General features: G+C 52.6%; 1 protein-coding gene across 10 annotated transcripts in view; it reads right to left on the minus strand.

Moving 5' to 3' along the window:
* Nucleotides 1-27,560, minus strand: part of TUB (TUB bipartite transcription factor) — a 95,501-nt gene that overhangs the window by 17,062 nt on the left and 50,879 nt on the right. For 5 of the 10 annotated variants that reach the window (XM_070073889.1, XM_070073891.1, XM_070073895.1 and 2 more), the window contains one exon: nucleotides 24,141-24,299. The exons of 3 other annotated variants lie outside the window; for them this stretch is intronic. In XM_070073889.1, the coding sequence (XP_069929990.1) occupies nucleotides 24,141-24,299 (159 nt within the window). Of the gene's footprint in view, nucleotides 1-4,427; nucleotides 4,788-24,140; nucleotides 24,300-27,560 lie in introns of those variants that run through there. 2 more of the 10 variants (XM_008265651.4, XM_002708791.5) reach the window with 2 other exon arrangements.

Raw genomic sequence — 27,560 nt, forward strand, 5'->3', positions numbered from 1 at the left:
GGAGGCAGCAAGAGCATGCTGCCCACAGGGGTTCCAGCCTCCCAGGATGGGACATCCCTGATCCAGTGGTCCCCCTAACCTAGCAGCTGTGTTGAAGCTGCCAGGGGCAGCAAGCCCTTACGTGGGTGATTCAGAACTGCTGGAAGCCTGGCCCAGAATCACACCTGCCTCTTTTTTCATCTAGGTTTCCATGGTGCAGGGGCCCAACTCAGGCCACCCTCTGCTGCTTTCCCAGGTGCATTAGCAGGGAGCTGGATCAGAAGTGAAGTAGCTGGGACTTGAACCAGCGCCCACATGGGATGCTGGTTCTGCAGCCAGTGGCTTTACCCGCCAAAGAGCCAGCCCCCTGGCTCTTTCTTTTTTAAACCAAGTGCCATCAATGGTTCTAATGCTCAGTCACAGAGACTAGACCATAGGCCACAAAGAGTAAGGAAGCTGGGGTGCTGCTAGAGGTGCAGGGGGCACCCAGGTACCTCTCCGGCTAGACCCAGCAACAGACTTGAATGGGAAGGGACCCTTGTTCCATTGGTGGTCAATGGTACCCAAAACATCAAGTGCAGAAGTGGTGGGAGGAGCCAAACAAGGGCCAAGAGGAGGGGGAACCCAGAGACATGCTTAGACTCAACCCACGGAAGAACTTTCTGATAATCACAGCCATCTAACAGAAGGTGCTGGCCTGGGCTGCTACCAGCAGTGCTCACACAGGGAACTGGATGGCCTATGAGGGTGTGGTCAGCCTGAAATCCTCTCTGTTCTCGATTAAGCCATGCCTCACTGTGAGAGAGGCCCCCACAGTGGACTAGGAACACCCAGATGAGGCCAGGAAAGCGGAGGAAGCCCTAAAGGCTACTCAGGGATACCACTCCGATTCAAACAAGTGGACGTCTGCCCATGCCAGGTCATGTTGAGAACACAGCCTGGAACCAGAACAGGACCCTGTTCTCAAGGAGTTCGTGACAGGTCAAGGGCATGCAGATGAGGGGACTGAGGAGGCCAGCGCCATGGTGTGGCGGGTTAAGCGGGCATCCCACACAGGAGCGCCCATTCAAGTCCTGGCCACTCTCCTTCTGATCTGGCTGCTTGCTGATGTTCCTGGGAGGCAGCAGATCATGGCCCAAAACTTGGGCCACTGGCTCCTGGCTTCAGCCTAGTCCCACCCAGGGCTGCTGCAGGAATTTGAGTAGTGAAGAAGCAGATGGGAAACCTCTCTTTGTCTCTGTTACTCTGCTTTTCAAGTATGTAAACATTAAAACAGAAAAGACCACCGAAGACAGGGCTGGCCAGCACGGTCCTCCCACCCTGCCTGTGAGTTGGGATCCTCTGACTCTCCCTGGTCCACATACACCTCCAACTACAGCTATAAGGTTGTAATACCATGCAGTAAGAGCACATGAGGCTCTTCAAGAATCTAGAAGAACTAGCAGAAATGGAAATTAATAGTAGTAATAGGAAAAAAATTAGCAAAAAAGACTTGAATTGTTAAGCTCTATAAACTAAATGGTTCTTTTTTAAGTCAGAATGTGATGTTAATCCCTGATTATTATAAATGGAACCAAAATTACCCATAAAAAGATTATCACCAACTATCACTTCTTTGAAGAAAATTATCCCAGGGGCCGGTGCTGTGGCATAGTGGGTTAAGTTGCCACCTGCAGTGCTGGCATCCCATATGGGCACTGGTTTAAGTCCCGACTGCTCCTCTTCTGACCCAGTTCTCTGCTATGGCCTGGGAAAGCAGTAGAAAATGACAACAGTCCTTGGGCCCCTGCACCTGCGTGGGAGACCCAGAAGGAGCTCCTGCCTCCTGGCACAGCTCCGGACATTGTGGTCAACTGATGAGTGAACCATCGGATGGAAGACCTCTCTCTCTCTCTGCTTCTACCTCTCTGTAACTCTGCCTCTCAAATAAATCTTTAAAAAAAAATTATCCAGGCCCAGGGAATGCAAGCTGCAACCATCACATATGGAGTGAAATTCCACCGGCATGGCTCCCAGTAAGTCAGCTGAGCCCTTAGCCCCCAAACCAAACACCATCCTCTCTGGTTCCAACATACTGCGACATTAGGGAAGCCTCATCCCAGTCAGAGCACGTGCACACGTGCTGCCACTGCCCCCCCCCCCAACAACACCTGCTAGTAAAATGCATCTTCTGTCTTCTGCCCCAGTTTTCTCTGTGATCAGACAGGAATGTGGCTTTGCCTGCAATCAGCAGCCCAATTAACACAAGAGGCAGTTTGACTATCCTTGTCTCAGTCCATGCCCCTTATTTTAGAAGCCTACACCCCAAGTCCAGAGTCCAAGATCAGTGTGTTCCCAGAAAGGCACCAGTGTCAGGGCAGGGGGGATCCTGGCAACTGCTCTCTACAGCCCGCCCTCTGCCAGACACCTACCCTCCCAACCACAGCGAGGAAGACAGGGAGGCCGAAGGAATGAGGGGAGCAGGCAGGGCCAGTCCACAGGGGCCACACTGTTTCTCAGGTAGCTGGATTCCGTACTCCAGGCTGTGTGTGGGCAGGGTGAGTAGCTTGGGCCTGGGCTGTAGCAAATGCCAAATAATTCTCTGCCGGATCTGAGTGCCCCGAGCCCTTGAACGACAGAGTCATTACCCAGAAACAAACCCACCTTCCTGAAGCAAGAGGCTTATCCTCCCCAGTCTGAGGCCTGTTTTCTCTCAAGACCCATACACTCACTCCTCAAGTTGCCTTGGTCCTTGGTTCCCTGGGAGAGGCTTTCCTGAACCATAAGCTGGCCTGGCCAAGCCTCCAGTTTGCCATCATCTCCACAGCCATTAGTGTTACCCATTCCACAGTCTGAGCTACCACCTTGACACTGGGACCCTACACAGGCGCTTCCACGGCACCAGAGTCTACCAGTCCATGGGCACAGTCAAGTAACTCTGCTGGGCCACTAGGCAAGGCTGATGATCCTGCAGTCTTCCGGAAGACCCTCAGCCCACAAAGGCCAGGATGTTCCAGAAACTACCTGTGCCCCCACCCTGGGTGTCTGTCTTCTGAGTCGGCACAGCCCTGTTCCCTGTTGGGGATGTCGTTCTGATCCATGTGACTGCACTGGCCTACAGGAGGACCTATGGAGACCTGTGTGGGCACATGTGTGCACTGAGGGCAAGGAACACAAAACAACCTGGGAAGACTGGAAGCCTCATTAGGAGCCACAATGAGAGGGAACAACAACGCTCAAGAGAAATCCTGAATTCTCAGGTCAGGGACAGGTGCCTGTTCGCAGAAGGATCTGTCTTTAACAAGCCTCGGGTGGTTTCAGCTGGCTTCTATTTGGGATGCTGTTTGGACACTCCTGGAAAAGCTCTGTCAGTGACTGGGATCAGACAGCTCCCTAAGAGAGGGCTGCATTATAAGGTGGTTCCAAGGGCCTGGCCCTGCCACTCATGAGCATGTAACTTGGTGGGCCTTAGTAGTCCAGCACCCTTCTCAGTCTCTCAGAGAGGTCTAAAGGCAGCCTGTAGCCCATGGCAACCAAGGAGCCAATGAATGGCCCAGAATCTGGTGCTGCCATGGCAATGAGCTCCTTCCCCTGGTAATAGAATGGAGTAGAGGGGACGGGAACAGGCCTGCATTTGTGTGAGCACCCCCTCCAAGGGCGTGGGGGACCCCAGCCACACTTGGGACAGATCACAGCATCTGAGAACAGAGCTGGTGGGCTTCCCTGAGTGTGCCAGGGTTCTTTGGGGCTTTGTGAGGGCAGCTTTATGTACTGTGAGCTGGTGTGTATTCACTACTACTCTAACAAGTAGATCAGCAAGTCCCTTACACTAGAGAGCATTTGTGAGCGGGCAGATGTCAGGTCTCCTCCAGGAATAGGATTTTGTGTGCACACACAGGCAGTATGCCTACAGGAAACCAAGAATTCCTGTGTGGCAAAGGCTGGGAGGGCACCTGTGTCTCTGAACAGCTTTGGGCTCTTGGTTCAGACTTACTGTTTCCAAGGATTTAAGCTTCGAGGACATGAACTGACCAGCAAGGGCCGTCCTGATGCGCAGACGCCTGTGGGTGCATGCGTGCGAGTGCACAGGTTTGGGTGTGTGCGGCTTGCCAGGCCTAGGAGGGGGCTCGAGGCATGGCGTGCTCCCTCCCCAGGCAGCCCCGAGCTGCTTCCAGACCCAACAAGGCCCACATAGGCCCCTCTAGCAACCCTAGCAAAGCAGGTAGGGCATGTGGAGCAGGGTAAGTGGGTTTGGGAGCCCCGGAAGTTGGGGTAAGAAGACCAGTGCTTCCAACCTGCGTCCCCAACATTAAGACAGATGCGGAGGGCATAGGCGGCCCTCGCTGGCCCTATGTCCGGAGTCCGGCGCCCTGGACTCTGCCTCACGCCCGAAGTAACAGAAGGTGGCAGGCTGGACGCATGCCCACCCCCCATGAGGTAGGGGGAAGGTGGGGCCCACGCCCGCGTACCTGTAGGGAATCCAGTCGGAATGCGGCTTGGAAGTCATGTCTCCCGGGGGCGGGGCGACAGCAGCTGCGGCTCTGGAGGCCCGAGCCCCTGGGGGCCGGCGCGGGGGCCCTGCTCAGCTCCTGGGCCACCCCGGGCCGCATCCTCCTGGGCTGGGGCGTTGGGCCCCGCTGAGGCCCGTGCTGCACGCCAGGGCCCCGGCCACGGGCTCGGCGAACGGCTGCTTGCGCGGCTCGGCACGATGGACGTAGCGGCGGGAATGCGCGGGGCCGCCACCGGCGGGTGAGCAGACGGGCGCGCGCGTGGGGGCGGGAGAAGCCTGCCCGCACTGCCTGGCGTCCCCCTCTGCGCCGGGAGCAAGAGCTCTGAGCTGCCCGCGCTCCTCCCTCGCCCCGCCCCGGCCGGCCGAGACCCCGCCCCCAAGCTCTCCAGAGCCTCCTCCGCACCCCCACCCCTTCCCCAAAATCACTGGAGCTACACGCAGCACTTGCGAGGGAGCCGGCGCCCACCTTCGCCTAATTGCGGCGTGGCAGGAGCTGATGGTGGCTTGCCAGACCTCCACACCTCAGTTTCTTTTTCTGTGAAACGGGGACAATTCTAACACCTGCCGACCTACCTGGCTGCCCTCGCTCCGCTGAGGGCTGGGAACCACTGCACAGCCAGGCGGTGGCAGGGAGCCTAAGTCCACCCGAGTGTCTGTGGTTTCAGTAAAGGAAGCCTTGTGGCTGATTCCTGCCTGCGCAGATAGCAGTCCAGGGGCACCTCTGCTGCCTATGGCACACCCAGACTTTAAAGAATTTATGATATTGGGACCAGCGCTGTGGCACAGGTTAATCCTCCGCCTGTGGCTCCCGCATCCCAAAGAGGCTCCAGTTCTAGTCCCAGCTGCTCCTCTTCCGTTCCAGAAGAGAGATCGGCCTGAGCGGGCAATGGAAGATGGCCCAAGCGTTTGGGCCCCTGCACCTGTGTGGGAGACAGGAGGAGGCTCAAGGCTCCTGGCTTCGGATCAGCTCAGCTCTGGCCATTGCGGCCATTTGGGGGAGTGAACCAGCGGATGGAAGACCTTTCTCTCCCTCTCACTGTAATTCAACCTCTTACATAAATAAAATCTTTACAAAAAGAAAAAAGTTATGTATTTATCCCCCAGAATAGTACTGAGAGGTCAATATTCCTGTTTCCCAGAGAATAAAGTCTCTGAACACTCAGATGGCTACGGCCTTAAAGCTAGGAAGCAATGCAGCCGAAACTGGGCCAGTGCCTCTTTGTCCTCCAAGTCTCTTTGTAGAAGCTGCAGTTAATGGGAGGCAAAACCCTCTGCATGCCCAGCCGGTGGGCTGTGGGGAGGCCCACCTACAGCAGGTTGAGGGGAGGGTGGAGGGTGGAGACAGGAAGGGGAGGCCAGGCTGCCAGCTGTGCAGCAGGCAGAGGGGTCAGCCAGCGACCGATGAGGATGCAGCAGGGTGTCAGGGCGGGCCCTGCTCATCTGCTCCCTGGATTCAGCAGCGCAGACCAGGCCCCAAGTTGGGATCCTCTGGTGCTAAACAGGCTGTTAAGATGGGGAGTCTGGGCAGAGTGTGTGTGGGAACAGCCAGATGGGCTGAGAGGGCTGCAACCTGCTGCCCTGGGGGCCAGCCAGGACCCCATCCCAGAATCTTAGCTTTTCAGCCTCTTCTTTCCCCTCCACTATGAAGCACTCACTGAGGGCCAGGAGCTGTGTCAGGAGCTACCTGAATGTCATCACACCTTTAACCCACGTAACTACCCTAGGAGGTAGGTGCTCTTACCACGCCTGTTTTATAGCAGAGGAAACAGCAGCACGGAGAGGGCAAGGATCTTGCCCAGTCGCACAGTGGGTCAGCAGGAAAGCTGCCATTCCCATGCCAGCAGCTGGGTCTGCAACACTCAGGCTCAGTCTGCTTCCTGCCGACTAGAGGCATGGGCCCGTGTACGTGTACACATACACACACACACCCAGCCTCACTTTCCGGACTCGTGGAGCGCAGGACAGGTCACATCCATCTCTATCTGTGATCTCTGATTATTTATCAGCCTCCAAGACTATCACTGCCCCTGGGGTCAGAAACAGACAAAACCAATCCCCTGCAAGTAGTGGGCAGGGTATAGGCTGTCTCCTGCCTGCTGGGATGCTCAGCCTGGGCCTGTTTCTCCCATCAGCCTCCCAGGAAGGACAACAGAAAAGGGGCTGCCCCTGCCTGGGAGGCCATGACAGTGCATCAAATCACCTCCCCAGAGGCCTCGGCCCTGCAGGGCAGATTCCCACCTGGAAGTCAAAGACCAGGCATTCTGGCCTGGGAAGCCTGCCTTCCAGACCACCCCTCTCTATACTGCAATTAGTAGCTGCTGCTTCAGAGACAACCACAGCCTGGAAGACTTTCCCTTCAAGAATCTGAGGCTGTTTTCCTCCTTTATTCCCAAATTATCTGACACCTTATAGCAATCAGAATTAAGCTGGAAGGTCTCGGGAGCCTGCAGTAATTGAATCTATTAAACAGACACTTTAGACTCCGTCCTTAGGGAACAAAATCTGAAGGTACAGTGAGGTGCAGAAACAAAGAAGCTCTGCTCGCCTCTTCCTGCAGGGGCTGTGTATGTGCACATGGGCTGTGGGAAGCCAGGCGAGCTGTATGCCAGTGGACACGAGTGTGTGTGTGTGTGTGCATGTGATTATGTTGGGGAGCCAGGGAGGCTGTGTGCCTCTGTATACATGAGGGCGTGGACATGGACAAGTACATGAGTTCATGCACAGACAGGATGTGAAGGACCCAGTGGGGTTGTGTGTTATGTGTGTTTACGCATGTGTGCAATGGGATGGAAGGGAGCTGGTGGGACTGTATTATGCATGAATGTATGAGTGTGCGCACATGGGATACAGGACTGTGTGTACCTGTGGGAGGAGGCCCTGAGGTCTGAACAGGTCTGCCTAAGAACTGTGTTGATGTGGCTGCAAGGGGAGGAAGCATGTACTTCTGAGGGGTGCATGAGTGTTCACATCCAACTCAAAAACTTGCGATAGGTTTTCCCACTTGAGTGCTATCTTTGATATTTTAAATTTATGCCCTAGGCTCCCATCACAAAGGCACTCTTGAAAGTCCTATGAAGAGTATCACAGTAGGCCACAGTTAAAAGTTGCACATTCACAACTGTGCTACATAGTGACCCTTAAGGAAGGGCCTAAGCCTTCCCAAGTTAGCCCCAAGAGCAAGGCTCTCTCCAGCAAAGCACTGACAACATGGCAGTCCCAACGCACTTTCCTCACCTGCCCAAATCCTGCAAGGCTAAGATACCAGCTGTGAATTTAAATTCTCCTCAAAGTGTTTCAGGCATTTTTCAACAAGGTGATGATTTGTGAGGGGCAGTAAAGGAATGCATGTGGATGGAAACATACCCCCCAGACCCTCATATCTGTCACTGAAATATGAGGACCCCAGTATCAGCCCCCTTAGCAAGAGCAGTTTAGTGGGGAAAGGGGGTTTGCATTTTGGCACCTTGCCATTTCCATGCACAATCTCATGTTTTCTATACTTCATGTAGTAATTCTACTGAGTGTGGGCCACCTCTAGCCAATTTTGGCACCAAAGGGATACGAGTGATAAACGATTGTCTTTTCAGATTGGACCCAGCCTAGTGGATTAGCATTGTGACCCTGTAGTCTGAGGATGGTAATTCAAAACTAACAGTGACCTGACCCTACTGGGCCCCAAGGCAGGACCGCAGTGACTCCAGCAGGTGTCAGATCCAGGGCTGCTCTCAGGGAGCATTCAGTAATACAGTAATGACCATACCTGGCACTGAGGTGTGGGTGTTACGATACAGGTGCAAAAATGCTAGGGTCAGGGGATGCAGAGGAGGGACAGTCAGTGGTAATGGAATGAAGGAGGTCAGGCTGGGACAAGCACTTCCTGACCAATAGAAAAGGAGGACAGTGGGGGCTTGGCCTTGAAGAATAAGCAGGATCTTGGTAGACTGATAGAAAAAGAAGGGGGGACCTTAGTAGCTACTGACACTCTGTGATTCGCCAGCCACTGAGCTCACTGCAGAAAGGATGACAGGAGCAAAGTCATGGAGACATGACAGCATGCGGCCAATGCATCTAAAAACCAAGGCAAACCAGCCTGGTGGTAAGCACTGAGCAGTTCAGTGTGCCAGGAAATGAGCCCAGAAAGTTTAAGTATGGACATAACAAGGGCACTTCGCAAAACAGAAATGCATGTTATGAAAAAAAATGCAGATTTTGAAAATTTTTGTACCAAAAGTAAACTGTCATTCTGAACACCAGTAATACAGCAAATGGGGAATGACCAAAGGGCTCAGAGCCTAGAATAACCTGCCCAGATGTAACCATTAAAAGATATAATTGGTAGCAAAATGCAGACTGGAGAAAGACAAGGCCATCAGTAGTCAGAGCTGCTGGGTCACTGAGGAAGTCCAGGACAGAGGAGCAGGTCATGCCCTGCCAAAGCTGTCAGACAAACACCACAGCAAGATGGTAACCGAAGCGTGAGGTGCTGAATGGCACCTTCTGTAGCTCCCTTTCAAACAGCTGTAGAATACACAGGCCACTGTGCCATCATCCACAATTAAAGTGGGATGAATATGTTTATACACATCTTAGAAGAAATACTTGGTAACCACTAGCAGAATTACAAATAATATGTCCATTTTTTAAATCACTGCTAAATAGCAAATAATCTACACACACACACACACAAGCATGGTCCACAGGAAACACAAAACTCCTAAGACATACAACAAAGTCACAAGAATAAATCCGGCTATAATGATCACAAAGTGAATGCACGTATCATCTGTGGGGGGCATACTCAGACCTGAGCAAGCCGGTGACGGGATGGAAATCATCCTGTCTAGGTTCCCAGCTGAGGCTCCCAGTGAGGAGACTTCACATACGGGACACTCAAAGTGCAGTGGAAGCCACTTCTTGGCAAAGCCCGGTGAGGCCCGAGGCTGTGCCCGGAGCCAGCACACAGTCGGAGTGCACAGGAATCATGAGAGGCTGAGGAGGGTTACTGGAAGTTTTAGAGAAGGCTCTCAGAGTCCACTTGGCTCAAATAAGTGGGCAGGGTGGCAAGGGTGCTACTGCCCACACCTCCAGTCTTTAGAGTGGAACCTACAGAGGCCTCCCGGAGAACTTAATACAGGGCCCGAATGGCCAGTGGATGGGTGGGGTGGCAGATGGCATCCCAACGGCAGGGAGGGTGCCAAGGATGCACCTGCACTTCCCGTGGACTCCAGTGGGTCTGCGCATGAGCCAGATGTGACCACTAAGAGAGGGCAACAGAGAAGGTCAGGTTCCCTGGGGCCTGAGAACGGAACCACAGGATGAGCTTCGGGGAGAGAGCAAGCTCCCACATCAAGGGACCCCAGCGATGGGGTGGTGGCCCCAAACCCACAAAAGCATCCCCCCTGGGAGAAGGGGCCAGCAGAATGCACGGCAGCTCACTGGAGTCCGTCGCTGAAGAGCTTGGCCCCGCCCGCCACACCAGGACCCTGGCACGTCCAAGCTGGGCCTTCTCCCACAGGTGCCGGCCTGCAGCACTGTACTGGGCAAGAGCGGCTGGGGAACTCTGAAGTTTAGTACACAGGACCTACTAACTGCTGCCAGAACCACCTCTGGTTCCTTGAAAACGGCCAGAGAGGTCACGGGACTTACTCTGAGCTTCATCTTATCGTCAGAGGGAAATCTAGCCCCTCAAAAGAAACTTTAAAAGACCATGGAAGACGGAAATAACATCTGCTTCCTGATTACATCTCTGGCGCTGCACCTGTTCAACTGCATGACACGTGCGTTCCCTCCCTTCATCCTCACCACAACACTGTGAAGTATGCATTATTATCACCCCATTTTACAGAGGGAGAAACTAAGGTTCCAAGTCACATGGATAATAAGCAAGAGGGTTCATCTTCAAACTTGGGCAGCCAGGAGCTCGAGTCCACGGGCTTAACCATCATCCTCCAGATAAAACCAGACAATAACAGCCTTAGCACTACAACTTAACTCCTGTTTCAAAAACCCAAATGTGCAATGACATCGAACGTCTGTGCCCAAAGATATTCACTGAAGTTTCATTTCTTTTTCAAAGATTTTATTTATTTGAGACAAAGAGTCAGAGCAAGCTCCCATTCACTGGTTCACTCCCCAAGTGCTTGCAATGCCTGAAAAAGGTAAAGCCGGGAGCCAGGAATGCAGTCCAGCCTGGGTCTCCCACATAGGCGGCAGGGATCCAAGTACCTGAGGCACCACCTGCCTCCAAGCATCTGTGTTAGCAGGAAGCTGAAATCAGAGCAGGAGCTAAGGTACGAAACCCAGACACTCCCTTGAAGAGCACAGGCATCCAAAGGGGTGCCTTAATCGCTAGGCCAAATACCCATCCCCAAGTTTTATTTCTAACAGGAAACTAGCTGAGGTGGGGACAAAATGTCTATCATTTGGGACTTGGTGAAGTAAATAATTTTATGGTCAAAGGACGGATCCCTCTGGGGAATTTTTAATGAGCAACAGACAGGTTTCTGAGATGGGACAGGATATTCTAAGGGAGCCTCGTGTCCTATGACAAAGCCCCAGTAGCCAGCGCCTGCAAACATTCTCCTAAGTTTCTCAGGGTTGAGGCTGGAGTAGCATCTTCAGCTATGCTCGGGTCAAGGACACATCCTCCATTCCGGGCAGTTCTTCCTCCCAGGCGCTCCAGTCTCCTCTTAACTCCAGCTTTTGACACCCAAGACCACCTAGGTGACCCCTGAACACCACAGATGAACCTGCCCCCCATCCTATGGTTAGACAGACCATAAACACAGTTGGTGCACAGTGAATGTGGTAAATCAATCAGATTGAAAGTCACATAGATGGAAATATCTTTAGTCAGCTGGTACACAGGACTTGTTGCTTCATGACACCCAGGTGGCCATGTGCTCACGCAACAGGCACAAAGAACGTTTACAAGTCTTAGGCTTGTATCTTGTATGTTCTGTATCTTGGAGAGGCGCTGGGTGGGGGGTTCAGAATGCTAATCCCTGCTCTTTGCCCCGTTTATCCTGCTCTATTTTGAGACATTTTCTGGGAGTCTCCTGGAGATGGTGATGCTGGGACCCTGACCTGGGGAGGCTCTGTTCCTCTCTAGGTTTCTGCCCACACCCTCCCTCCCCTAAATGGCATGGAGGCCCAGCTCTCCCAGGAACAGAAGCCCAGGGTATAAATAGAAGAGGACTCTGGAGCTCAGCTTCCAGGAGGGGGTTGTTATGCGGGCGTTATTGGATTTGCAGATAAGCAACACGAAGTTTAGCATGGGGAAGACAGGGAGAGCTCTCATTTGTTGCTAATGCAAGATTTATCTAGCAGAGCCCTCACTGTTGTCAAACAGACAGCCATTTCCTGTATATCCTCCAGCAAAGGACATTTCATTTTGTGACCTTTCAGAAAAGCCTGGGAGTTTGCTTTTGACCTGTTTTACCCTCTAGCTAAGAAAACCACTGTTATTTCAAACGTGAAATGCATTAGAGGAATCAGTCCCTGGATGCGATTTAAACTATCTGCAAAGTTTATCACTGCAGCAGGCCATCTCTGTGCTCCAAGGCCCCTTCCTATGCTGTTGCTGATTCATAAACACCAGGCTGAAAGCCCCCAGGGAGCCTCCAGGGCACTCACTGAAGATGCACGGTCCCTAAAGAAGTCCGAGGGGACTCAGATCAAGCCAAGTCACTTCTCTGAAGTGGGGGATGAAAGTTCTAAGACCAACAGAGGCTGTGGATAGGGAAGAAAGACCACCGCCATATTCTAGTCCTGTCTCCGCCCCTAATGTGCCATGTGACCTTGAGTGTGGTGCCCCCTCTACGTCTCATGAAAACCAGTGAGTGGGCCATTTCGAAGGCTCCTTCCTTTCCACACTTTCTCTGGTAATTTAATTCATTACAGCAGGGCTCAGCTCTGAAATAAAGGCAGAATTATCATTTAGTGCAGACGCAGCACACAGTGATGCACACAGGCAAGCCTCAGCCAACAGGGCCATGTCCACGTCCTCTCTGTACTGCTGACCTGCTGGGTGACCAGGGACCACCTCTCGGGGCTCGCCTCAGCTTCCTCATCTGTTAAGTGGAGACAATATGTGCGGGCTGAGGAGGAGACGCAGAGAAGGCACGTGAGTCTGAGACACGTGTTGACATGCCGAGAGCCAGGCAGAGGCGATGGCACTTGATCCGCTCGGCGGCCCTCACGCTGGGCCCACATGGTGCTAAGTGCTCACTTGCATTATCTCACTGATTGCTCCCAGCAGCCCTGAGGGGCTGTTACACACAAGGAAGCATGAGCCATGGTGGTCACAGCACAAGGATTCATTCAGCCTCTGCTCATCATAGATGTACAGGAAAACAGGTGCCTTTAGCAGAGCAAGGGAGGGGGCTGCTTCTCCCAGAGCATCGCCAAGCTGGGGTACCAGGAGGCAGCGATGTGCACCCACCTCTGGACCACCTCAGGTGAGATTACTCCCTGGGCCGAGGGAGCACAGCCCACCTCTGCCCTGCCCATCTCCATGCTACCTCTAGGTCTGCCTCCCTCCCTCCCGGTCCTCACCTTGCCCAGCTGCTCTGTGTCTACTCTGCAGTCACCCCCTCTGTGCTGCTGCAGACCTTGCCACCCTGAAGGGACAGGATTCAGCTCAGCAGACTGAGGCTTTGGAGTCTCACCTGACCGCCTGACCTGATCATGTGGTGGGCCCTTTCTCAGCCCTCACACTCGTGACTTCTGGGGCCTGCCCTCAGAATATATGTTAGAGCTTTCTGTCCCCCAGCAGGAGCTAGGCACCCAAGCATTGCCCAGTGTTCCTCTGGACTGGGTCACCCCCATTCTACTCCAGTCACTTCCCAGGTGTTGAGCTGTGTCCCAGCTCCCCATAGTTGCATCTCAGCCTGAGCTCTGTAAGTACCACAATCCACGCTCCTGGCTCTGACGGACTAAACTCCAAGTCTTTCTTTGGCAAGTGACCTTGCAAGTGACCATACATTCACTGATGTACTTGGCCAATATCATCACATGATCTACATATGCTGATAGGGTCATGGACACTGGGAAGCCCAAGTTCTAGATCTAAGCCTTTGGCCTACTACAGGACCACAGACACATCCATTCTCTGTTTGCCTGGCTTCAGCGTATCAATCTATATGATGAGTGCATTGGCTCAGACCATGTCTCACTGGTAGTCTATTATCAAGGGCCCTATCTGATAAGTTACATCAAAAGGACATGCATTTCTCACCTCCCACTCCAACTGCCTTGGCAGAGTGAGCAAAGACTAGATTCTCAGACAAGGCTGAGAGCCCTAAAAGAAAAAAGCAGGATGGACCGGCGCCGTGGCTCACTAGGCTAATCCTCCGCCTGTGGCTCCGGCACCCCAGGTTCTAGTCCCGGTTGGGGTGCTGGATTCTGTCACGGTTACTCCTCTTCCAGTCCAGCTCTCTGCTGTGGTCCGGCAGTGCAGTGGAGGATGGCCCAAGTGCTTGGGCCCTGCACCCGCATGGGAGACCAGGAAGAAGCACCTGGCTCCTGGCTTTGGATCGGCGCAGCACCAGCCGTCGCGGCCATTTTGGGGGTGAACCAACAGAAGGAAGACCTTTTCTCTGTCTCTAACTTTGCCTGTAAAAAAAAAAAAAAAAAAAGAAAGAAAGAAAAGAAAAGAAAGAAAGAAAGAGCAGGATGAGCAGAGACCCATCCCTCACCCAGAAGACAATTGGGAGGTACAGGATGCACCCAGCAACTATGTCTCCAGTCCTTATTCATGAAAAAGAGTAGAGGTGCTAAGTGCTGAAGTATGCAGGGGCTGGCGCTGTGGCGTAGCGAGTAAAGCCGACGCCTGCAGTACCGGCATCCCATATGGGTGCTGGTTCTAGTCCCGGCTGCTCCACTTCCAATCCAGCTCTCTGCTATGGCCTGGGGAAGCAGCAGAGGATGGCCTAGTCCTTGGGCCCCTGCACCTACATGGGAGACCCGGAGGAAGCTCCTGGCTCCTGGCTTTGAATCAGCACAGCTCTGGTCGTTGTGGCTAACTGGGGAGTGAATCAGCGGATGCAAGACCTCTCTCTCTCTGCCTTTCCTTCTCTGTGTAACTGTGATTTTCAAGTAAAATAAATAAATCTTTAAAAAAAAAAAAAGAAGTATGCAATGGAAAACTGAAGAGAAGTACTAGAAGAACTCCAAATGGCCAAGAGATATGTGGAAAATTACTGTCTCTCCTCCCCTACCAGTCAATCCATCATGGGGGCCTGTTAAATTTAAATGTTAAATTTTCCTCAGTTGGTCCCCTGCTCACCAATGCCAGCATCCTTGCCATACTCCCTTCATCCATGATAACCTGTGCTGCTTCAGGGTGGGCTCTGAAACCACATCTGCCCAGTGCTCCCTGTGTGCCTGGATGTGTCCTGGGGACTCCACGGTTAATCCGTGTAAACCACTTGGCACAGGCTGTATGAGCTGGCTGTTGTTACATAATGATCTGCACCCTTTCACTTGGCCCCTTGCAGTCTCACGTGGCAGTGAGAATGATCTTTCCAGAATGCAAATCTACCCTGGCTCCTGCTGCTTAAAATCCTTCACCAACTTCCCTTGCTCACACGCCGAAATTTTAAAAAGTGCCTACAAAGGCTATCAGGTCTGTTCTCCAGAAACAGTGGTCTCCTTTCAGAGAAGCCAAATGCCGGCTCTCTCCGCCCTTGCCAATGCCCCCACCCTGAGTCCGAAGTCCAACTCCCATCAATACCCAAGGCCCAGGTTCTAAAGCTGAACCTGAAGTTACGCTCAGCATGGGTGGAAGAGACCCAACTACTTGTTTTTCTTTAACATTCCCAAAGAGGGCACTGATGAACAGCCACTGGTCTGCTGTATCAGGAAGGGGACCCAAGGCTTGTACTACTGTAGGTGATATGTAGATCTGACTCCATTCGTGACAGGTCACATCTCAACAAACCCTCATAAGTTGAAAGCGTAAACAAGTGGAAAATGTATTTAACCACCCACCTAGCCAAGCAGCCTGGCTAAGCAACACAGCACACAGCAGAGTATGTGTTGTTGACCCTTTGGAGGAGGGGCTGCTTGGGGGCTGCTGATGTCCAGCCCTGCGAGAGGTCCTACCACTCGTCACTCACCTGGACAAAGACCTCAACTCAAATTTCTAAGTCTGGTTCCTACTGAGTGTGTATGGCTTTCACATCGACATCTGTACTGCACTGGGACCCAAGAAAACTCAAGGGCATCAACAAAACCACGAGAATCAGAAAATTCAGTAAAGTCACCAGATGGAAGCTAAAAGAGAAAAATCAGCAATGATATTTCTCTGCAAAATAACCACCTACACGATGAAAAGGTGCCTCATGTGTAAGATCACATGTGATCTTATTCAAGCGAATACGAATAAGACTTATTTGTGGTCCATGTGAAGAAAATTCTAAAATCTAACAGATTTATAGCAAGAACTCAAACCGATTCCTAACATGTTCCTTCACAAGGAGACAAATTTAAAGATAGCAATTCCTTCTCAGTAAGACTTTTTTTTTTTTTTTAAAGATTTATTTACTTATTTGAAAGCCAGAGTTACAGAGAAAGATATTGAGATCTTCCATCCTTGGTTCACTCCCCCAGATCACCACAATAGCTGGGGCTGGGCCAGGCTGAAGCCAGGAGCCTGGAACTCCAGCAGGGTCTCTCAGGAGACAGAGGATTTGGGTCATCTCCCACTGCTTTCCCAGGCACATTAGCAGGGAGCTGGATCAGAAGTGGAGCAGTCGGGATTCCAACTCCAACTCCAAACATGGGCAGTGGCTTAACCCCCTGCACCACAACAATGGCCCAAATAAGACTGAATGTTTCATTAACTTGACATAGAAAAATTTCTTAAACTCCCTTTGGTGATGCTGGAATGGAAAGAAGAGAGGCACCAAGATGGTTTGTGAACATAAGCACCAAAACAAAAAGCTGGGGTTGGCACTGTGGCATAGTAGGTTAAGCTGCCCCCTGTGATGCCAGCTTCCCATATGGCTGCCGGTTCGAGTTCCAGCTCCACTTCCAATCCAGCTCCCTGCTAATATGCCTGTGAAAGCAACAGAGGACAGCCTGAGTCCTTGGGCCCCTGCACCCATGTGGAAAACCCTGAAGAAGTTCATGGCTCCTGGCTTTGGATCAGCTCAGCTCAGGCCATTGAGGCCGTTTGGGGAGTGAACCAGTGATGGAAGACCTCTCTCTCCCTCCCCCCTTCTCCCCTTCACCCCCCCCCCCCTTTGTGTCTCTGTAACTCTTTCAAATAAATAAATCTTTTTTAAAAAGAAAAAAAAGCCGTAGCAGCCATGTCCACCTACTGGCTAATGTTGGTCACTACCAGCAGCTGTGTCCATTTTGTTGGAGCATGCAGATGCTGTTTGGTGCCTAAATTTTGTCTCACAAAGCAGCTGGGTCAGTGCTACAATTAGGTGTCTACTCTGCACCTCAAGTGAATGCTTTTAGAGTAAATAAGGTACTAAGAGGTAAGGTGTTGCTTTCGGAGAGTGGCAGACCCCTGCAGCAAAGCAGAAGAGCCAAGGGCAGAAACAGACTCTACAGCAAACCTGGCCCCTTGCCCAGGAGATGGTTGTGCCACAGGGAAGGCAGTGTTTGCTTGGAATACATATGTGCCCAGACTTGCTTCCCTGATTTCCCTTCCTAAATGGGAACCTGATGAGTGCTCCAGTCTCAGGCAAAGTCACAGTCTCCAAGTGATTGCCATCATGGGATCTATATACTGCAGGACCATGCCTACATGGTCTAAGCATCCCAGGAAGGCAGAGAGGCAAGCAGCAGCCAGGGAGGGGGCAGCCAGGCAGCTGGTGACACTACTTCCTTTTTGGCCCATTTCATTCAGACCCAATTGGTGGGCCTCTTTTCCAAATTCTGAACCACAAGTTAAGAGTGCCAAGACCAGAGTATATATTGTGGTGTAGTGAATTAAGCCACTGCTTGGGACAGCCCCATCCCATACTGCAGTGTGGGTTCAAGTCCTGGCTATTTTGCTTCCAATCCAGCTCCCTGCCAACATGCCTGGGAAGCAGCAGAGGATGGCTCAAGTACTTGAGTCCCTGGCACCTATGTGGGAGACCCAGATGGAGTTCCTGGCTCCTGGCTAAAGCCTGTCCCAGCCCCAGCTGTTGCCAACATATGGAGAAAAAAAACAGTGAATGGAAGCTATCTCTCTGTGTCACTCTGCCTTTCAACTAATAAATGCAAAAAAAAAAAAAAAAAAAAAAAAAAAAAGTACCAAAATTAGCTGACATGTGTGGATGCCCAGGATTCAAAACCTCACTGGAAGAAAATCAGCATCCTGGCAACACTCTCCTCCTCCTCAGCACTCGCTTTCTCTATAATTTAAATGTAATTTACCTTCCGCTCCCCTCCAGAGAACACGCAGTAAGAAAACGAGAGTGAAAAATTATGACAAAGGTAGAAGACAAGGTGACACGTGGTTATCTGAAAGGGGACCAGAAAAGGTTCCGGAGCTCGGAGGCTGCAGGCTGACTTCCGAGGTAAGTAACTGCCATTACTGTAGTCGGCTGTTTATGCAGAGGAAGAGCAAGGAAAAGACAGACCAGCTCAGCAAAGCAGAAAACACTGCAGGCTCGAAGCCAGGGATCTGAGTTCTAGCTGTACTTTTCTCCTGCTGCGGGATCTTAGGCCTTCCCCCTTTCTGGGCCTTAGTCCAACTCGTCAAAGATAAAAGACTGACATGGATGACCTCTGGGGCTCTTTAGCTCAGTCCTGTGAGACCTGGCTACTCAGGAATCCTTCCCAGTTCTAGCTGGGAGCACAGAAAGAGGCTTTGACCCTTCCTGCCCATATTGTGATGTCGCAGGCCACCTGTCACTTCAGTATGGAGGCTTGCACTGCAACCAGCCCTGATATCGCCAGAACCCAGAGATGAGTGAGACATGGTGCTGGCCTGGGAGCAGCACAGGTTAGCAGAGGACACGGATGGACGCAGACACAACAAACAATAACCCCAGGCGGCATGAGGTCAGCCCAGCCAGAGGTAAATGGACAGAATCGTGGTAGTGCAAGGGAAGAACAAAGAAGTCTGTCTGGTCAAGGGGACCAGGGCTTTGCAGCAGAGGTGGCATTCGAAGCTGGGGACCCAAGGACACAGCATTCAGTAAAGGTAGGTAGGCAAGGGAGCCACAGGAGGCTGGAACCTACTGAGAAAGGGGGAAGAAGAGTCTGGCAAAGTTGGTTTGGGGCCAGGCTGAGTAGCTGAGTCTTGGATTGCTTAACAGTGGGAAATTGCAGGGGCTTGATGACACTGGGGAAACGGCATGGTCCTACCTCAGGGGGGAATGGTCATGATGAAGGAGGTGGGTTCTTCCAGCCCAGGACAGAGGGGCCTGGAAGTGACAGAGAAGGGCCTGGGCTGAAGGGAACGGCTGAGGGAGCCCACAGGAGCTGAGGCTGGAGAGTGGCTTCTGAGGCCAGGGGCCTCCACCCCGATCCTGCCACAGGCCAGCTGTGGGACCTCAGCCATTTCCATCTCCGCTTTCTCACCTGCAAAGAACTGAACTGCTAGAGGGGCATCACCGTGGTGCAGGATTTAATACACGGAAGTCTTCCGGACAGTGCCTGGAACGGAAGCACTGTAATGAGGGGCTGACAGTGCTGCTGGCAGAGGAGCTGCAAGTCTGACTTGTGGAGGAGTGGGCTGCACGTTGTGAGTTCCAGCTGGGACGTACCAGGTGCTGGGGACTAAATGTTCACATACCCCCAAAATTTGTGGGCTGAAATGCTAATTCCTACGGTGATGGGAGGGGAAATGGGGCCTCAGGAGGTGATCAGGTCATGATAGTGGAGCCCTTCGAGACCCCAGAGAGTTCTCCTGCCCTCCTTCCACCATGTGAAGACTCAGTGAGAAGCAGGCCCTCACCAGAACCCTTCAGTGCTGGTGCGCTGAGCTCAGACCTGCAGCCTCCAGAAGTAGACGTGAGTGTGTGTGGTTTCTTAACGACCCAGCCATTGGTACTTTGACATAGCAGCCTCAGTGGGCCCAGATATGGGATACCACATGCCAGCTGAGTGGCAAAGTACATCTGAATCCCAATGCAAGGAGACAGGAAGCCAGGGCTCACCCAGCTGGAAGGAGTAGCGTATATGGCAGCTGGTGGGAGACGAGGGCTGGTGGCTGTGCAGCCCAGGAGACTAACTTCCCTGAGGTCAGAGGGAATCACTGTTTTGCTCCCTGTTATATTCCCAGTGTCTAGCACAGTGCCTGGGACAAAGTAGAAGCTTAGTGCTGGGTAAATACCTAAGGATTATTCTTCCTGTTGTTTACTCCAAATATTTTCTTAGACACAAAATAACAGCAGCAGCAAATATCTATTCAGTGTTCCCTAGGAGCCAGCATGATGCCAATAGCTGCACACACGTGGCCTCATTTCACCTTCATGGCAGCTCTGCAGAGAAGGTACCACTATCATTCCCATTTTACAGATCAGGAAATAGGTACAACAACTTGCCAAGTTCATACGGCTAGTAAGAGGCAGGGCCAGGGTCCAAACACAGGGCCATGGGCCTCCCTGCAGGTGCAGTCTTTGACACTGGTGCACAGAAACACACCCTGGATAACAGCTGGGCCACCATTCTCAACTTAACAAGGAGTGACTGTGGTTACCCGAAGTGTGAGCTGCAGATGCTGGACCTAGTTGGTGTCAAGACTTGTGAGGCAAGGCCAGGTGCTGGAAGAAGTAGGGAGTGGAGCCCGCTGCAGAGAGAGCGAGAGGATGGAGACTCATGTGCACATGCTGAGGGCTATACAAGCACACATATGTAGGGGTAGGTAGGGGGCTGCACAGGTTGCAAGATCCAGGCAGGTTCAGACAGATCCAAGGGTCACTCCAGGGGGATATGAACTAGAAGCCATTTCCGAAATCTACGAGTCGCACAGCTAGCAGGGGCTGAGCATGTGCCAGGGGCTTCACATCCTTCATAGTGCATTTACAGCCCCCAAATGGATACTAGCAGCTACTAATGCCTCTCCCAGTTCTGCCCTCTGCATGCTGCATCCCCAGCACCAGCACAGTATCCAACACAAGAGAGCATTTTGCAGGAAAGGCACAAAAAGTCAGATATGCTGGGCTCACCCCAGGTCTCCAGCTTGCAGGGCAAACTGGGATTCAGAGCCCTGGACTCCTCTGGCTGCAGAGCAGTGGCACACCAAGCAGGGTGGCACCAGGGAAGGCCTGAAGCAGCTTCAGCTTGTGTCTCCCCAGGCTGGCTGGAGCCACTGCAGGGCCCTCTTGCCCCCAGAGAAAAACAAGGTCCAACACCTGGTCCCTGCACAGAAACTTACCTGGGATCAGGGCCAAGGCACAGGCAGCTGACCTGTCCAGGGACTGAACTCAAGGCCAGCTCCCTCTGGACCACATGGAGTTGTTCAAATCCCCTTCCCCAGTCCTGACTCATCCTGACTCCCTTCATCTCCATGGGGCCTGCCTCTGGTCACGCTGCAGCAGAAGGGCTGTCCTGCTGCGTGCCCAGTGCCTCAGCAGATTCTCTCAGAGCACTCTGGGCTCAAAAAGAGGACTACTGAGTGCCCACACTATCCTGGGTAGGACCCCTGGAGGTCCCACAGTCCCAGCGTCCCTCAGGGCAGCATCCCCCCGGGCTCCCTTCTCCCCAGTCAACCATAGGATGGTGTGATTAGCCACACTCTAGCCAGCTTGAGCACTGACCACCATGCACAAGCCCTGCGGCCTTGTCTGTCAAACCCAAGGCTGCACCCTGAGGTCCCAGAGAGAAGCCCTTTATGGTGATGGGATTCTAGGGCAACCACAGAAACTACCCTGTCACAAATGGCTGGACCTCCTACTATGTGCATGAGCAGTGCTGGGGCTTTCCCTGCATCACTAGTCCACACACAACTTTACAAGAGAGGTGTTAATATACCCACTTTTCAGAGAAGGAACTCGATGCTTAGGCTCTTTCCAGGCTTTACCCCATCCACTTGCTGCTTCCCATGCTATACCTCCACATGGCTACATTCACCATCATCCCCAAGGTCAGATTTCTCATAAGCTGAGGTTCTACTGCAGCTCTGCTCCAGGCTTACCAGAGAACAGGTTGCCCTCGACCACACACTTCCCCATGCCCTGGTGCAAGGCCATTTTGGGCTCCTGTAACGTAGAGGAGGTACATTCAACCCTGCTCTAGGCACAAGCAGCAGCAAAAGGATGCACATCTGCTGAGCAACGACTACCTGTGCTGGGCACCTTTATGAATTCTTCCCCAACCCCCAAGCTCAGACCTCAACAAACACAGCTGGCCCCTCTGGCCACTCTCAGAACCCTGGTTTGACAGGCACTAACCCAACTCACGGTGCCATTCCCTGGTAGTTCTGAGGATCAACAGACAAGTATGATATGAGCCTCATGCTGGTTTATCCCCATTACCACAGCCACAAGCCACAGCACAGAAAGATATGCACCCAGGAAACCATGGCTAGGGCAGGGGGCTGTGCATTCTGCCAGTGAAGCCCCAGCCTAGTCCATCAAGCTGGGGACAAGACTGGGACCATGGGATTTCCCTTGCCCCTTCATCTTGGTCCTTTACCAGGGACAAGTGATGCTGTTTTAACACCAACCTCATGCCGGCGCTGCGGCTCAATAGGTTAATCCTCTGCCTGCCGTGCCGGCACACCGGGTTCTAGTCCCGGTTGCCCCTCTTCCAGGCCAGTTCTCTGCTGTGGTCCGGGAAGGCAGTGGAGGATGGCCCAAATGCTTGTGCCCTGCACCCGCATGGGAGACCAGGAGGAAGCACCTGGCTCCTGGCTTCAGATCAGCACAGCGCGCCAGCTGCAGCACGCCGGCCATAGCGGCCATTGGAGGGTGAACCAACGGTAAACGAAGACCTTTCTCTCAGTCTCTCTCTCTCTCACTGTCCACTCTGCCTGTAAAAAAAAAAAAAAAACAAACAACCAACCTCATGACTCAGCCCCCAAGGGTTTGCAACTAGGGCATATGGATGCATGTCTGTCTGTGGGCTTGGAGCCTGAGAATTGAGCCAGTCTGGAATCACAGAGCTGTTGCTTTCCCAGTCCTGCTCAGCAACTTGATTCGGGACCAATCCCACCATCATTTCTAAGGAACAAATGATGCCCACCAGCTTCTCCAGATCCCTCAGGAAGTGTCCAACTTCACCCATTATTACAGCAACAACACTGCAGACAACCAGACAGCACTGCTGCTGACCAGTGCAACACAATGGGGAAACAGCAGCTACCAACTAATAAAAACCATGAACCTTAATATTGGAGGGCTGTGGGGACAGCCACACGTAATTGGTGTCACAGTAAATGGGTTCAGTATTTCCAGAGAACTATCTAGTAATATGTGAGAAGAGCTATAAAATTGTCCATGCCCTTTAACCTGGTAATTCCACTTGGGGAAGGCTTCCCAGTAACATACTAGGAAAGCAATTTGTACGGATATTCATAGCCGCGATATTTATAATACCAAGAAATTGGAAAGCATCCAAAAGTTTGGCACGTGGGGACTGGCTGAGCAAAGTGGGTCGAGTGAGCACTTCGGGTGCTCTTGGGGCAGGAGGGTAGAAATGTGCATGCTGAGGTGAAACGAGGGTACATGCCAAGAGTGCACATGCCCAGGACTGTGAGACAGCCATAAACCCACTCCTGCAACAGCCCCAGGGGTATGTAGCCAGGGGCTCCATGCTGCTTCCACCTAACTCAGGTAACCTCAGTAACCTTCGTGTCAGTTAGGAGCATGCTAAAGATCATCCATCTCATTTATCTTTTTCTAAAGGTTATTTTGAATTAGCTGATTTTTTTTTTTTGAGAGACATTTAAAAAACCAAGAAGAGCAACTCTCTCCAGAAGATGTCATCTCATCTTGCAAAGGCTTTAGTTCTAGTATCTGATTTTGTGACTGTGAGAACAGCGCGGCTCACCCACATGGCCAGGCAGTGGCAGAGCGGGAGAGCGGGGCTGGTGTGGACTGGGGCCCCCAACCTCATGTCACAGCAGTCCCTTGCACACAGTGCTCTGTCTCTCCTCTCTGTCTTCCTCCCTCAGCGTCCCACCCCAGGTACCATTCTTTCTTCCCTGAGCCTCAGGAAGAAGTTCCCCAATAGCTGGTTGGGTCTCCTCCACCAGAATACTTCCCAGGACCACAGTACAGCACTGCAGGCAGAGTCTGGGCTTGCACAGGCCCACAGCAAGACCGGCCTGGGGCCTGTAGCCCACTACAGTCACCTGGGGAGCCCCAGGTAGGGTAGGGTTGGGGAATCTGTGGATTTGAAAGTAGTTCTCAGGATGCAAACTCCTGTCACAGAGCCCTGATGCTTAAGAGGTCCCATGAGCCCACCCTTCTGACTCCAGAGTCCAGTGGGGCTTACTTTGGGCCCAAAGCTAGCTTGCAGCCAACAGCACACACCCCACACCCTTCCACTGAGACAGGGCCCCGGCCTCTGGCCGGAAACACAGTGGAGCACGGGAGCCTGCCTGTGCCTCAGCCTGGCTCTCTGGGATGCCCCCCTGCCCACCGTAGGGTCTCCTGCTGCAGGTACTACATGGTCCACCACAGGGTCTCCTGCTGAAGGTGCTTCATGGTCCACACCCGCCATCCCACGTCGGGCAGTGGGGGCCTATGGCCCCACTCACCCAGGCCATACTTACGGAGTCATCTTATAAAGCTGCGTCCTCCGCTCAAACAGCGACCCTCCCCAGGCCCAGGGCCACACCCCAGCCATGGGCATGGCCTGGGTAGACTCCGTCTCACTGCCCCCTGTCTCCAGGACTCTTGTCAGCTTCACATTGGCGCTTGAGTCCCCCGGCCTGTTGTCAGGAAACACCGACAGTCGTCACCTGGCACCCATCCAACCACCCCGCCAAGGAAGAACTGGTGGAAGCCTCTGGTCCTGGGGAGGGGAGAGGGCAGAGGGAGGAGGAACAGGGAGGAACCCTGGGAATGGGATCTCTTCCCAGGGGCACTGAAGCTCCCTCCTGGGCCTCATCTGGGATGGCGAGGAGACCAGAGCAAGGAGGCCACTTCCGCCAAGATCTCCTTCCAACTTCCTCAGATGGCAGGAGAACTAGGGGACCCTGAGACTCCCCGAAACACTCTTCAAGCTTGGGATCCTGGGCCTGGTGTGGCCTGATTTGTGGGAGCTGGACCCCGTAGGGGGTAGGTGCCGGGGCAGGACAACCTTCCTGGTGACAGGACTGTCCAGTCCATGCCGGGGCACAGGGTAAACCAGCCAGACTGCCTTGAGCCAGCTGCCTTCATCCTTTATTCATCCACCGCGGGATCCCAGAGCAAGGGGTGTGGCCAGCTGCCCGGCCCAAGGTAGGGGAGCCAGGCAGGAATGGGCTGCTCCTACCCTGGGGCTTCCTCTCATCCTCCCTGCCATCCTCCATATACTGACAGCACCTAGCTGCTGGGAGGGGGTGTTTAGGGAAGCTCTGAGATACAGCTGGGTGTCGCTGGGGCTCCACGTGTCATCCAAAAATCACTGGTGTGGTCCAACCTTGTTTTTAGATGAATCTGAGGCTCAGGGGTAGTGGGCAGTCATTTGCCCAAGGTCACACAGCAAGTTGAAAGCAGAGCCAGGACTGGAGCTAGAACTGAGGCCCATGACTCCCAACCACCGTAGCCTGTAGCTTCCAGCCCATGGCAGCGTGCAACCCTGCCCATTGTGCTGAGCATGTCCCACCTTCTCCCACCCTCTCCCTGGCTCTCCTGTGTGGAAGGACCTGACGTCAGGGCTGCCCCCTGCACACAGGAGGCCAAGACAGGCACCTGAGTTGGATGCTCGTTCTGTTTCTTCTGGGGTGACCTCCTTCCTGTGGCTCTCCCATCTGCCCACGGGGGCTCCCAGATTTACTTCCAAGGCTCCCCTGTGCTCCACAGGTCTATAGGGCCCTCCTGGGGCATCCCTAGCTCTCCAGGTCCATAACTGGACCTCCCTCACCCCACACCTGCTCTTCCTGTTTTCAGGCAACATGAACAGCTGCACCCCCTACTCCACCATCACCCAATAAACCTAAATGCCACCCAACCCCCTTCTTAATGCACCTCTGTGTTTTAACCCTTGAAGTCCTTATCAATCCCCTCCCCTCCAGCCCCAGTGCTACTCCCTGGGTTGAGGCCTCACCTGTCTCCAGCCTCCTTCTAGTCTGTACCCTACCTGCAGTTCTGCCTGCTCCAGGAACATCTCTGACCTTGACCATTCAACCTGAGCGCATCACTTATCTGCTTTTACTATATACTTCTTCCACAGGATGTCATTTACATCCCTCTACCAAGACGGCAGGGTTGCAGATCTGCCCCATCTCCTGCCTCCCACCTTCCTCCCCCTGCACAAGAGACTTGCCTGCCTTCGCTGTGCTGCAGCTGCCCCTCAACTCTCCTTGGAGATCTTCACACATAACCTGATCTTTGTCACATCCCCAGATCGGTGATTCCCCAAGGGCACCCTGATTGCCTTGCTTCACCTCCACAGAGCACAGACTCCTAGACACTGCCTACCCGGAAGCTTGGAAGGAGACTGACGGCCTTTCCAACGCATCCCAGCACTGCTCCATCAGGCCAGCATTTCTCATCCCTGTCTGCCTACTGCCTCAGAGGCACCAGTGCCTCCTTCTGCCCCCACATTCTCCAGGGCATAACATCACTGCTGTCTCCTCTGCTAGACTGTGTACTCCACACAGGGCATGTCTATGCCTTCCCCTACCTGTAAACCCCGGGTGCCTGGCACAGAGAAGGAGGTGAATGAATGGGACACCCAGCTGAGTCCCAGTGCTCACTCCAGGAGGTGGTCACAGCTGACCCAACCCAGTGCGGAGCCACAGCTTGTTTGGAAATGAAAGAAGCTGCCCCTAGTGCTCCTGTGGAGGCAGCAGGAGTTCCCTTCAATTCACCCCTGTTCAATAAGCAGACTCAACACGGCTGTGGGCAACGCAGGCTTATGGTAACGTGTCATAACCAGCTCTCCAAAAACGTACATAAGTTATAAATTTTATCAACACAAAGGAAATAAAGCAATCTGATAAAACATTCCACAGTCTTCACCACAAACTCCATATAGCCAAATGACTCAGAAATCATTGTGTTCATCAATTTCTGCCTAATTATTTATCTGTAGCCAACTTATTGTTGCAATGACAAACGTAGTTCCAACTCAAACGTCGAACTGCTAACAAGCAACACGAAAGTGAAAAGAAGCACAGGTGGGGACTTCAGAATGGGTTCAGTTTTTGAATATGGGGAGGAAATTTCTTCTGTGTTTAGCCTTAGTCACAGTGTAGCAATAAACTGTTAACTTTAATCTGTGTTAGTAACAAGGTTTCCCATGACTCTTTGAAGTCGAGATAATCAACCAGACCATAAAAACAGCCTTACTTTGTAGCACTTGCTGACTTCCAGCCATAAACATTCTTTCCATGGTCAACTTTGGGACAGCCTGAGCACAAAGCTGGCAAGGGAGGCTTAGCAAAGCATCACAATGCAGATACAACAGACATAATCTCAGGAACACAGATGCTGCAAAATGGAATGGAATCATTGGGAATTGCTGAGTTTTGAGTATTTATTACCTTTGCTTTAAACATAATTTACTGACTGTTTATGCAGCTTAATTCTAGTAATGACTATGCTTAACTGCCTTATAGCAGTAGTCCTGTACCGTGCAATGGATGCCCCCAATCCCAGGCACACCAGCTCTGGCAGACACCGGAACTGAGCGCGGCCCGCCATGACCCATCTAGTCAGAGTCTAGAGAAGGCTGTGAGCTGCCAGAGATGGATCCTGGGAGTCAAACAGACCCTTCTGATGGTCCAAGTAACTTGTTTCACTCAAGGGAGCTCTGAGATCCTCAACTTTGAGAGGAAAATACTGCCACCAACTCATGAGGTGTTGAAAGAATGACACCTACATATCCCTTCTGCTCATACACCCTGCCATGTTCATGCTCCAGTTCACTGTTGTCACTGCCTCACCACCCAACACGTACGTGTGCATGCGTGCACACACACACACCCCATGAATATATTTTTGGCACAGGCACACTCCTCACCCTCTCAAGCCACAGCACACAC

The sequence above is a fragment of the Oryctolagus cuniculus genome, chromosome 1 (genome assembly GCF_964237555.1).
Source record: "Oryctolagus cuniculus chromosome 1, mOryCun1.1, whole genome shotgun sequence".
Taxonomy (NCBI): Eukaryota; Metazoa; Chordata; class Mammalia; order Lagomorpha; family Leporidae; genus Oryctolagus; species Oryctolagus cuniculus.